We start from the raw sequence: 12199 nt of genomic DNA on the forward strand, positions 1-12199 counted from the left end.
AAAAAAAAAAAAAATTAGCCAGGCATGGTGTTGTGTGCTTGTAATCCCAGCTACTCAGGAGGCTGAGGCAGGAGAATCGCTTGAACTTGGGAGCTGAAGGTTGCAGTGAGCCGAGATCAGGCCATTTTACTCCAGCATGAGCAACAGAGCGAGATTATCTTAAAAAAAAAAAAGAAAGAAAGAAAGAAAGAAAAGAAAAACAAAATCTTAAAAACAAAACATAGTAACTTTTTTTCCTTTTAAATAGAGTCTCGTACTATTTCCAAGTCTGGAATGCAGTGGTGTGATCATAGCTCACTGGCAGCCTCAACCTCCTGAGCTCCAGTGATCCTCCTGTCTCAGGCTCCTGGGTAACCGGGTCTACGAGCAAGTCACCAGGCCTGGCTAATTTTCAAATAACTTTTTGTAGAGATGGCATCTGGCTATGTTGCCCAAGCTGGTCTGAAACTCTTGGCTTCAAGTGATCCTCCTGCCTTGGCCTCCCAAAATGTTGGATTACAGGCATGAGCCACCTCACCCAGAAAAAAAAAAAAACTATTTTTTTTCTTTTTTGAGACAGTTTCACTCTTGTTGCCCAGGCTGGAGTGCAGTGGCACGATCTGGGCTCACGGCAACCTTCACCTGCCGGGTTCAAGCGATTCTCCTGCCTCAGCCTCCAGAGTAGCTGAGATTACAGGCACGCACCACCATGCCCAGCTAATTTTTTGTATTTTTTTTAGTAGAGACAGGGTTTCACCATGTTGGCAAGGCTGGTCTTGAACTCGACCTCAGATGATCTGCCCACCTCGGCCTCCCAGAGTGCTGGGATATACATTTAAGTCCTCAGCCTGATATTTGAGGCTCTCTCAGACTTCACTTGTTTTTAGCCTTAAGTTCCCAACAGAAATCTCTCCTCCCTCTTTCTGCCCTTTGTCATGCTCCTTTTGCTTATGTTGTTCTGCTAGGAATCTCCTGCCTTTCTACCTCTTCACCAATTCAAATTCTACCCAACCTAAAGTGCCTGGGTCAATCCCCACCTCTTCCACAAAGCCCAATTTGATCTTTCCCTTCTCTGAATCCTGACAACACCTAGCATCTGAATAATTCAGAACTATGCAGGTTTTCAGTAAATCTCTTATCTAGATTGTAGCACTGATGAACAAGGAACTATGCCTTATTAATAGTAATGAATACCCACCATATGCCAGATACCATGTTAAACCCTTTTCTGAGACAGGGTCTTGCTCTGTCACCCAGGCTGGAGTGCAGTGGCGTAACCTCGGCTCACTGTAGCCTGCGCCTCCCAGGTTCAAGTGATTCTCCTGCCTCAGCCTCCCGAGTAGCTGGGACTACAGGCACCCCCAACCACGCCCAGCTAAGTTTTGTATTTTTAGTAGAAATGGGGTTTCACCATGTTGCCCAGGCTGGCCTCAAACTCCTGACCTCAGGTGATCCACCCACCTCGGCTTCCTAAAGTAATACAGTTACAGGTGTGAGCCACCACACCCAGCCCACATTAAGCCCTTTTCATTGATTCTCTTAATCCCCTCAAAGACCCCAAGAGGTAAGATGAGGAAGCTAAGGTCTTCCAAAGCTCCTCAAGGCTCAGGACTGTCCCTGGGGCCCAGTGCAGGGTACCCTTGCAGGTCCTGCTGGACTGAAAAAGTACCTGGGTCAGAGGCAGACTCAGAGCTCGCAAGGCTCCCACGTGTTCCCCAAAGAGAGCAAGGCGCAAGGTGACACTGAACCGACGCTGCAGGGGCAGGAGGACCAGGGCCCCAAAGAGGTGGTCCCCAAAAGAGACAGCCTCAAAATGGTCCAGGAAGTTGGCATAGAGGTCAGGGAAAGACGTCAGGCCAGGGAGTGGGCAGTCCAGGTTGAGGTTTGGCAAGATTTGAGGCTGACAGAGCTGGGCTAGGAGGGCTGCCACCAGACGCTGTACTGGGGACTCTCGGAACAGCTCACTGTCCACCAGGAACACACACATGAGCCGTGCCAGGCGGGCAGCAGGGGGCACAGCCCGGAGGGCCTGGGGGCGCCAGCTCTCCAAAACTAGCACCCACTGCAGGACCCGCATGGCTGTGCCTACGGTGTCCACGGGAGACAGTCCCGAGGGGGTGTCTGAAGCCCGGTGGTAGAGGTGAATCAGCGGCAGGAAGGGCCAGTCGGTGGGCAGCAGTGGCTCCGTAGGCACAGGCAGTAGCAGGGTTGGGATTCGCTGTAGCTCCCCTCGGTGCAGAGCCTGGGAGGCCAGCAGACTGGCTCGGGCTGGCAAGCAATGAGTCAGGTAGCAGCTGCGGATGCTGGGGAGGTCCTGGCAGGCCTGAGCTAGCAGAGTCCCTTGCCCACACCAAGGGACCTTGCTGCTTCCTAAAGACAGCTGGTCAGAGAAGTCGGCTGCCTCTGGACCCCCTGATGTTCTTTCCCTGTAATGGGACCCAAAAGCCAAAAATGAGGGCTGGAACCACAGCACCTGGAGGCTGTGCCAGCTCTTTGGGACTTCCTGGAGGCTCCTAGGTCCAGACCTGTGCCTCTCTGCTCCCTTAACAACCTCCCACGCAGTGCTGTGTAGCAGTTAAGGGGATGCACGCTAGAGCCAGCTGCCTAGGTATGAGTTCACGTAACTTCTCTGAGCCTCAGTTTCCTCAAGGTAAAATAAGGGTAATAATAGTATCTATCTCATGGTCCAAGTAAAATACTTAAAATGTTGATAAATACATAAGGGAGTATCAGACACAGAGTAAACACTGTAGCTGATGGCTATTACATGTGTGTAACTGATTTATATACCATTTTTTTAGCCATGCAGTTACACTGAAGTCTCACAATCATTCTTGGGTGTGTTTAGCCTGATACTCACTTCACTAATGAGGTAATGGAAGCTCAGAAGAATTAAGTGTCATCCATGGAAGAAAGAGAATTTAGGTCTGGCTCCAAATTCAGGGCTGCTCTGTTAACAACCACAGCAGTGTCCAAAAGGGCTGAGTTGATGCCACCAACCAAGCACTTACGGGAGGAGCTCCAGCCGGAATACACAGCTCAGCAGCAGCTCATGGGCGAGGTACTCACTTCCAGGCAGCAGCCGGCTCAGCAGGGCCAAGGCCATACCATGATGGAGGGCAGCATGGGGGGCTGGCAGTGGCTGCAGTGCTGCCTGCAGACAGAAAAACAGGGAGCTATCTAGTGTGGGAGAAGGGGACGTGGCAGAGAGAAGTGAGGAAGAGGATAAAAGTGAGGCTGAAGGGCACAGGTCCAGGGCATGTCTGGAGGAAAGTGGGAGCTGCATGGCCTGGCAGAAGCAGGCTGGGGTCCACAGAAACAGGAGGGGGATAATGGGATGGGGTCAGAACCTGTCAGACAGGGGGACCCACCGCTTTCTGGGCCAGAGCGAGTGCTAGGTACTGCAGGTGGTACTCGTGGCGCAGGGCCCACGCAGAGAAGGGTGTGAGGTGTGGGGCAGCCCCAGGAGCCACACACTGGAGGAAGTAATTCTGGAGTCCTGGAGCAGCCAATATGGCAGCCAGCTGAGGAAAAGCAATTTTGTTCAGATACAGAAATTGACTCTGATGCCTTCTAGGGCTCCCAAGGTGGCTGCCCCTCTCTCCAGACTCAGGGAAATGAGTGCCAGGAGAAGGCCTCCCTTCCCCATGGGACACCCTCCCACTTTCTGTTTTTTTTGAGATGGAGTTTCGCTCTTGTTGCCCAGGCTGGAGTGCAGCTCACCACAACCTCCGCCTCCCAGGTTCAAGCAATTCTCCTGCCTCAGCCTCCAAGTAGCTGGGATTACAGGTATGCGCCACCACACCTGGCTAATTTTGTGTTTTTAGTAGAGACGGGGTTTCTTCATGTTGGTCAGGCTGGTCTCGAACTCCTGACCTCAGGTGATCTGCCCGCCTCGGCCTCCCAAAGTGCTGGGATTACAGGCGTGAACCACCGCGCCCATTCCACCCTCCCACTTTCTGATTCCTGCCGTCTTGGCCCCTTGCCTGGCCCCTAACTAGGCACCCCACACTTACCTGGCCACACAGCCCCTTGTGGATCTGGGCAAGGGTATTGAGAAGAGAGAGGAGGGCAGTGAGGAAGGGGAAGGGTGAGGCTGAGCCAGCCAGACTGAGACTGGGGCAGCCTCCCGAGCAGCCCAGTGACACGAGGCTGGGGGGAGCTTCAGGGGCTGGCGCACAGGACAGTGGGTTGCAGAGAGGGGAGCAGTGCCTGTAGGTAAAGTGTAAAGAGCTGCTAGGTCTGTACCCAAGACTAACGGGGGGCCTGGCTGTGGAGGTCAGTGCCCACACTCCTCGGAGCCCACCCCACTGCTGCCTGCTAGGGACTCGGGTTTCCCTTGGGCTGAGGGCCTGCACGCTGGGATGGACCAGGGAACTGGACCCAGGAATCCCACAAGGATGAAACTGTCTCCTCCCCTGACTCCCCCAGCTACCACACACAGTACGTACCTAAGGGAATCCCACAGGCTGCCCAGGGCGGGCTGACTCAGCAATGGCAGCAACAGCTCCTCTGACAGGCGCTCCATGTCCTGGAGCCAGTCCTCTGGGCACGAGCTTGGCTGGTGGACCAAGGAGTTCACTGAGCTGATGGCCCAGCCATTCATTCTCCTAGCCCCTGTGTACCCAGGCCAATGCCACCATCCCAAGAGCCCAAAAGAGCACGTTTGGAGGCTTCTGCAGGCTTAGCCTTCTTGGGAGAGAAGGCCCCGATGTGTAGGGGGCATAAAGAGAGAGCACGCAGGCTACAGGAAGGCTGAGCTGCTGCATGGGCTCTCTGGTCCCCACCAACATGGCTTCTGGGAAGCTCCACGGGGATATGGAGGTGAAAAGAGGAAGAAGGGTAGGAATTAAAAGGGAAGACAGTAAATGGGGAAGTAGGAGTGGAGAGATGGACACAGAGAGGGAGCAACAGGTGGAATGTAGCTGAAGGCAGGGTGCGGGGGCCTGGTAGATGGCCAGCAGGAGGCACTCACTTGCTGGCTCCAGGCCTGGTAGTAGGCACCCAGGAACAACAGGCAGGCAACGGGCACTGGGCCCACGGCTCTCCACATCTCAGGTCTGGACAGCAACTTCAAGGTCTGCCTTAGACACGGCTCGACAAGAGGCTGGAGCCCAGACACCTGTGTCCAAGTGACTAAGGAAGGGGTGGCCGAGAGGCTGGCCTCAGCAGAATCACTACAAAAGTGCCAAAGGGGGCCACAGTGAGGATCTGGCTGCCTCACGCCCCTCTACGCTCCAGTCACCCCAGCCCTGTGGAGGAGCCCTCCACCTGTCCTGTGGGTCCTGGCTATAAACTACCTGATGGTTTCAGCAGGGGTGCTGCCAGCTGCCAGAGTCAGCTGGGTGAGGAGAGTAAGCAGTGAGGCTATCCGCTGCATGGACAGGGGCTGAGGCGGGTGGGTGCTGAGCTCCTGTGGCACCACCTGCAAGGCCCGCATCAGCACTGGGTAGAGCTCCCTAGGGAAGAACAGGGACTGATTTTCACTGCATGAAAGCAGGTGAAGACATGAGATGTAGGTCACAGCCCTGACCCAGGGATCTGCAGTTTGGTAAAGGAGGATGAGGAGGAAGAGTGGGGCACTCTTGGAAGGCTCAACCCTAAAGAATGGAAAGGATGTAGTCCTTCAATGCTGCCCCCAACAGGGAATTTAAATGTGATTTCACAGATACCAATGCTCTTTTTTTTTTGAGACAGATTCTGTCTCTGTCGCCCAGGCTGGAGTGCAGTGGAGTGATGGAGTGATCTCGGCTCACTGCAGCCTCTGCCTCCCAGCTTAAACCGATTCTCCTGCCTCAACCTTCTGAGTAGCTGGGACTACAGGCATGCACCACCACACCTGGCTAATTTTTGTATTTTTAGTAGAGATGGGATTTCACCATATTGTCCAGGCTGGTCTCGAACTCCTGACCTCGTGATCTGCCTACCTTGGCATCCCAAAGTGCTGGGATTACAGGCGTGAGCCACCGTGCCCAGCCAATGCTTTTGAGCATAGAATACGGTTAACCCAGGTTTGTCCCCCTCTTCCCTGGCTGGGCCTGACTCCTAAGCCTTTTCACATCTGGCAGAAATCCTCCCCCTCGTTCTTATCCTTCCTCCAAACTTGGGACTTTGAGCAAGGCTGAGGTGTTTGATTTGGCTGGAAGAACAGAACTGAAGGTATCTAGGGGGAGCCTACCCGCTGCCTCTCCTCACCTGTAAAGGTCACCGCCCTGGCCATAGGAGGCAGCCACAGCCCACAGACGGAGGGCCTCGGTGCTCAGCGTCTCAGCTTCCTCTGGGGGCAAGGCCAGTTCTTGGGGAGCCTCAGCTATGAAGCGGCACAGGCGGCTCCGGAGATCAAAGCTGCTCAACTGGAAATGGGCACAGTCTGGGGATCAGGGTCCGCTGTGCATCTTAAGTCCAGCTACTCTCAGCTGGACAGAGGGTGGCTTAACTCAATCCTGACCCAGGCCCCTCTGGTGCCACAGTCATATCTCATCCATAAATAAAATTTAAATAAATATTATTTATTTAAAATCTCAATTTTATTATTTTTTATCATTTATTATTATTATTATTATTATTTTGAGACAGAGTCTTGCTGTGTTGCCCAGGCTGGAGTGCAGTGGCGCGATCTTGGCTCACCACAACCTCCGCCTCCCGGGTTCAAGCGATTCTCCTGCCTCAGCCTCCTGAGTAGCTGGGACTAGAGGCGCGTGCCACCATGCCCGGCTAATTTTTGTATTTTTAGTAGAGATGGGTTTTCACTATGTTGGCCAGGCTGGTCTCGAACTGCTGACCCTGTGATCTACCCACCTTGGCCTCCCAAAGTGTTGGGATTACAGGTGTGAGCCATTGCACCCAGCCCCTACTATATTTTTTTAGACGGAGTCTTGTTTTCCCACCCAGGCTGGAATGCAATGGCATGATCTTGGCTCATTCCAGCCTCCATCTCCCAGGTTCAAGCAATTCTCCTGCCTCAGCCTCCCAAGTAGCTGTGACTACAGGCACGCACCACCACACCCAGCTAATTTTTGTACTTTTAGTAGAGACGGGGTTTTGCCATGTTGGCCAGGCTGGTCTCGAACTCCTAACCTCAGTGAGCCACCACCTTGACCTCCCAAAGTGCTGAGATTACACACGTGAGCCACCACACCTGGCTGGCCAGTAGTAGTATTTTTGAGACAGGGTCTCACCCTGCTGCCTAGGCTGTAGTGCAGTGGTTGGTGCAATCATAGCCCACTGCAGCCTCCACCTGCCAGCTCAAGTGATCCTTCTACCTCGGCATACCGAGTAGCTGAGACTACAGGCATGTGCTACCACATCTAGCTAATTTTTTGTTTTTGTTTTTTATAGAGACAGAGTCTCACTATGTCGCCCAGGCTGGCCCCTGAACTCCTGGCCTCAAGTGATCCTCCTGCCTTGGCCTCCCAAAGTGCTGGGATTCAGGCCTGAGCCACTACACCTAGCCCTCCCTCTTTTTAGCCAGGTTTGCTGGGCACCTTCTCTAGGGCTACTTGGCTATAGGTGATGAGTGCTTATGTGCATGAGGCCCTGATCTGGGTCTAGGGAACAGGGAGACCTCCTATCACATCATGAGACCACAGTACCCCTATATGATGCACCAGGCTCCAGTCAACAGGTTCATGCCTGGTGGTTTCTGTTGCATTTCTAAGCAACTGGATCAGAGAGGAAGAAGATGGCAAGAGCTGGCCACCCAGAGTTCAGGAGCCATGTATAGCTCCCAACCTAACCCTGTCCCATGCATTCCCCCATCCCTCGCCCTATGTCCTGCTCACCAGCCGGGCAGCAATATTCCTCCCAGCTGAGGCCAGGACACGAAGTAGTTTCATGGCAGTAGCACAGGGTACTTTGTATAGACTAGGGGTAGGCCCTGCCCCCACAGGAGACCAGCTGGTGGGCAAGAACTCTCCAACTACAGTCTCTATCAGCCGAGGGCACTCCAGGACCTATGGGAGACAGGAGGAGAAAGGGAGGCAGGGAGGCTGTGGGTCAAGACAAGGCCCACAGCCTTGTGCCCATTCCCTGCTCCCTTTTTTCTCACCCTTGTGGCTGACTCCAGGGAATGCCGGGCCAGGCGGATGAGCACGGCCAGGATGTCAAGGACCACAGCAGGTCCTGGGTAGGTCACCTCTAGCAAGTAGCGCAGCCGAGGCAGCAGGTTGGTAGCCAGGAGCCCCTGGGAGTGGGAGAGAGAAACCCACTGACAAATGCAGCTGGGCCCCGGGCACTGATGACCCCTCTTTCCAGCATGTGCTCGTCCCCTGGGCCATGGGATGGGAAAGGAGCTGTCCCTTTACCTTGATGACATCATGTCGGGCCAGGTCAGGTGGAGGCCGGCTTTCTTCTTCAGGGCTTTTCCTTTTTGCTTTTTCTGCTGGGCATTCTTCATCCTCGTCCTCATCCTCCTTGTCCTCCTGGCTGGGCATCAGAGGGAACGTCAAAGCTCCGTGGTACCAAGAGAAGGTGCTGTCGAGGAGCTCCTGCCAGAGGAAAGGGAGTTGCGGGGGCAATACTGAAGGGGCCAGGAAATGGATCCAGGAGTAGAGAGGATGTCCCCCCAACAAAAACAGAAAGGCAAGGCTCCTGGGCTTTGGGGCCTTTAGGAGATGAGGGAGACGCCTGCCATCCCATTCTACATCATGCCTGCAAAGCCTTAGCAATGGGGCCATGCCCAGTAATAGGAATATGGACCCTGGCACCTCCAAGCCCAAGCCTCATTCCTATCCCTGTAGTACCTCATCTCCAGGAGCCACCAGCAGAGCCCGAAGAGCACGGATGGCAGTTGCAATGACCCCATCTACTCTGTCATCCAAGGAGAAGCGCAGTAGGAAGAGGAAACCAGCATCCAAAAGGAGGCTTAAGACACTGCCTGCTAGCCGGTCCCCAAACTCACCAGCCTGGGCCTGGGGCAGGAGGATAAAACCTTGCTGAAGATGCTGACGTTATCTAGAGGCTTTGCCCTAATCTTTCGTTTGCCCCCCTGTGATCCTCGGTTGTTAGAAGCATAGAGCTGGCTAGTCAGCCCGAGTGAAAAGGGCAGGAGATGGGGAAGTCTGAGGCTGTGGGGTGGAGGGTAGGGTGGGCAGGACCAGGCTGTCAATCTACTCACCCTGCTGATGACCTGGGCCAACACATGCAGTGCCAGTGCTCTCTGCTGGGACACCTGGCTGCGGGTCAAGTGGAACAGCTCCTGTAGGGAGTACCCCGCTCTCTGGGGCAGGGACAAGAAGTCAGAAGCAGCCAGGATACAGCACAGTGCCCCCAAAACACCAAGCAAGGTATCACAGGAAAGACAAAGATAAATAAGTGAAATCTGCCCTGCTTTCCATGGAGCCTCAAGCCGGTAAAGATAAGACTTGCATACAAGTAACCATGCCATAAGGCAGATGCAAAGGAACATGGTAACTATGTTTAATTTGCAACCAGCGGACAGGAGAAAGAGAGAAGGGGACCTGGAAAACTGAACTGGTCTCTGGATGGGTAGAGCTTCAGTGGCCTGTCATGGAGCAAAAAGCAAAGGCATTCCCTGGAGCGAGTGGAGTCCTGGAGGGCCCTGAGCACAGGAGGTATGTGGGGAAAAGCCAACAGAGCGGCGCAGCGGGAAGTGAAGGAGGCAGAGCAGCAGGGTCAGCAGGGACAGAAGGTGGAAGGAATATCTTGCCCAGGTGAGACCAGGACCTTATTCTGCGAGCAGAGGGAAGCCAGCTTCTGGAGGCAAGGCATGGCCTGAGCTGGGCCAGGAGAAATCAGCATGGCAGCCCCGTGAGGCATGGAATGGCAGGGGGGCGGAGAATGGAGGGCATGGAGAGCAAGCAGAGGAAGCAAGGCCACAGTGCAGGAGGCATCATGAGGCGGTGACAGAAGATCGGTAAATTCTAGCAACTGACCAGAATGTGGAGAGAGGATCAAGATTTTGAACCTAAGAAACTGAATGCCATGCCTGTAATCCTAGCACTTTGGGAGGCCGAGGCAGGCAGATCATGAGCTCAGATTAAGACCATCCTGGCTAATGCAGTGAAACCTCGTCTCTACTAAAAATACAAAAATTAGCTGGATGTGGTGGCGGGCGCCTGTAATCCCAGCCAGTCCAGAGGCTGAAGCAGGAGAATGGCTTGAACCCGGGAGGCGGAGGTTGCAGCGAGCTGAGGTCGTGCCACTGCCCTCCAGCCTGGGCCAGAGCGAGACTCCGTCTCCCAACAAAAGAAACTGAATGCACGGCAAGGGCATGAACTAGAACAGGGCACAAAGAAGGTCAAAGGCAGTTGACCAGAGATCCTTTTCCACAGGGTGGTTAAAAGAGCTGCTCCGTCCTCTCCAGTCCCATGCCTTACCTCTGCCTCCTCTCCATGGTGGTGCAGACCCAGGTGGGTGGGCAGGTCCACGTCAGGGGCCAGTAGTTCTCCCTGAAGACTGAATCGAGCCTGCATCCTCTAATGGGAAGAGAAAGAGGACTGTGGTCTGGGGGCACCAGCGACCTTCACACACCCACTCCCCACCTTCAATCCCAGGCCTTTCAGGACTTAGGTGCTGACTCTACTTCTAACCAGAAATGGGGCTTATCTGGCCTTGGGGGCCAGGCAGAGTGATGGGAAAGGTGGGTGAGAGCAAAGGAGAGATGCTTCTCAGGCTCTGGGCAATAGAAAGGCCTGAGTTCTGAGGGCAAGAGCAGCAGCTCCTCTCCTGCCCCATCTCACCCTCCCCTTGTAGGCCAGCGGGCCCTCCTCACCTCCTGTGTCTGCTGCCGCCGGAGAGGGGGCAAGTCCTGGGTCCAGTGGAGCTTCTCCAGCTCGACAGTGTCCATGTGCAGCCATTCTTTCTGAGGGGTCATGGGCAGTGCCAGAGCTGGGGAGACACAGCATGATAGTATTCCCCAAAGGGCTCAGCTCACTACCCACAGGGGTCCCCACTATCACCCAGCAGCTGCCATATCCACTTCTGTTCCAGGATCTGCCAGCTTCTACCCTCAGTTATGGCTAAATGGCATGGCCCAGGGACTGGAACTCCTGGGGCTGGGGTGAAAATCTCAAATATGACAGACACACTCCATCCTGGGCCCCTTGCTGACCCCCAGGATTTGTTGGGAAAGGAGAGAGAAGGAGGAGGAGAAGGAAGAAAGAGAAAGAAAGGTGAAAAAGAGGAAGAAGGAGGACCACATATATTGGGAGGGCACCACTCTCCACTCTCCAGTACCAGCCCTTAAAGGAGCAGGAGAGTGGGGACAAGGAGGAGGAAGCAGCTATACTGCTCCTGGGAGGCAGGATACAGAAACAAATCCCAGAGCATTTTCCTCCTTCACGCCTACCCCCACCCGACCTGCTCAGCTGGCCTGGAGCTCCTTTGGGGGCATGAGGTTCCTGGCTGTCATAATTCAATTTCTTCTTTTGCTAATCACTAATGAAATAATCTAGTTTCTGGGAAATGAGTGCTTCCACTGGCCTCTCTGCTTCTGGTCTGGCATGTTCATAAGACCTTTGTCAGATTCTGCCTCTCCCATTACCCTGGCCCTGCCATCTTCCCCCCGACACTGTGAGCAGAGAGAACAGTGGGATGGACAGAGCCGGAGCTGGGGCAGCTACAGCAAGGGCAGGAAGACAGTCTGCCAGGAGGGGGTGGGGTGGGATTCAGCCATCATGCATTGCTGCCCCTTAAAAGGGAAGGCGGGGAAGGAGCAGTAACAGGACAAGAAAACAGGAAGCATGTGCAGGAAGAAGACATGCATCAGCAATGAAGACTGACTTGAAGTCAATAATGAGGATTAATGTTAGATGTCCGAAAGCACAGAAGCTTCTCTCTTCTCTCATTTGCCAGGCCTAGGAGAAGGGAAAATTTCCCCTACTTTTATCCACCAAAATATGACCCCGCCTCCTGCAAACCTGGGGCTTCTGGCTCCAGCTTGTCTCCCTTCCTTGGCTCACTGGCAAAAGCTGACATGAGGGGTTTCTCCTTGGTGACATTAGCAGAGGGTCCTCCTGGCCTCTGCTCCTCAGAGGCCTTCTCTCCTGTTTGCTCTTGGGTGCGGCTGTGAGATCTCAAGAAAGCAACCAAGCTGGGGTCTAGAGGCGAAGGTAGAGGGGAGAGTGAGTGAGGGCAAATCCTCCCTGGCCTCCTACAGACCTACAACCTGCTGAATATTGCCTGTCTGTGGGTGCCAAGGACTAGGACAAGCTGCTTCCCAGCCTGGGCCTGAGCCTTCTGGGTACTCCTGTGGCCCATC

At 54.2% G+C, this 12199-nt stretch overlaps 1 protein-coding gene across 1 annotated transcript in view; it reads right to left on the minus strand.

Moving 5' to 3' along the window:
* RPAP1 (RNA polymerase II associated protein 1) overlaps positions 1 to 12199 on the minus strand; it is a 20873-nt gene that overhangs the window by 1840 nt on the left and 6834 nt on the right. The window contains exons 6-21 of the mRNA XM_011956672.1: positions 11859 to 12071; positions 10712 to 10827; positions 10317 to 10415; positions 9095 to 9196; positions 8721 to 8888; positions 8283 to 8465; positions 8027 to 8161; positions 7761 to 7931; positions 6175 to 6332; positions 5280 to 5438; positions 4955 to 5156; positions 4431 to 4540; positions 3996 to 4191; positions 3351 to 3503; positions 2991 to 3133; positions 1649 to 2405 (exon numbers count right to left, since the gene is read on the minus strand). Coding sequence (XP_011812062.1) covers positions 1649 to 2405; positions 2991 to 3133; positions 3351 to 3503; positions 3996 to 4191; positions 4431 to 4540; positions 4955 to 5156; positions 5280 to 5438; positions 6175 to 6332; positions 7761 to 7931; positions 8027 to 8161; positions 8283 to 8465; positions 8721 to 8888; positions 9095 to 9196; positions 10317 to 10415; positions 10712 to 10827; positions 11859 to 12071 — 3065 coding nt within the window. The remainder of the gene's footprint in view (positions 1 to 1648; positions 2406 to 2990; positions 3134 to 3350; positions 3504 to 3995; positions 4192 to 4430; positions 4541 to 4954; positions 5157 to 5279; positions 5439 to 6174; positions 6333 to 7760; positions 7932 to 8026; positions 8162 to 8282; positions 8466 to 8720; positions 8889 to 9094; positions 9197 to 10316; positions 10416 to 10711; positions 10828 to 11858; positions 12072 to 12199) is intronic.

This window comes from Colobus angolensis, unplaced genomic scaffold (assembly GCF_000951035.1).
Source record: "Colobus angolensis palliatus isolate OR3802 unplaced genomic scaffold, Cang.pa_1.0 Scaffold420, whole genome shotgun sequence".
Classification (NCBI taxonomy): Eukaryota; Metazoa; Chordata; class Mammalia; order Primates; family Cercopithecidae; genus Colobus; species Colobus angolensis.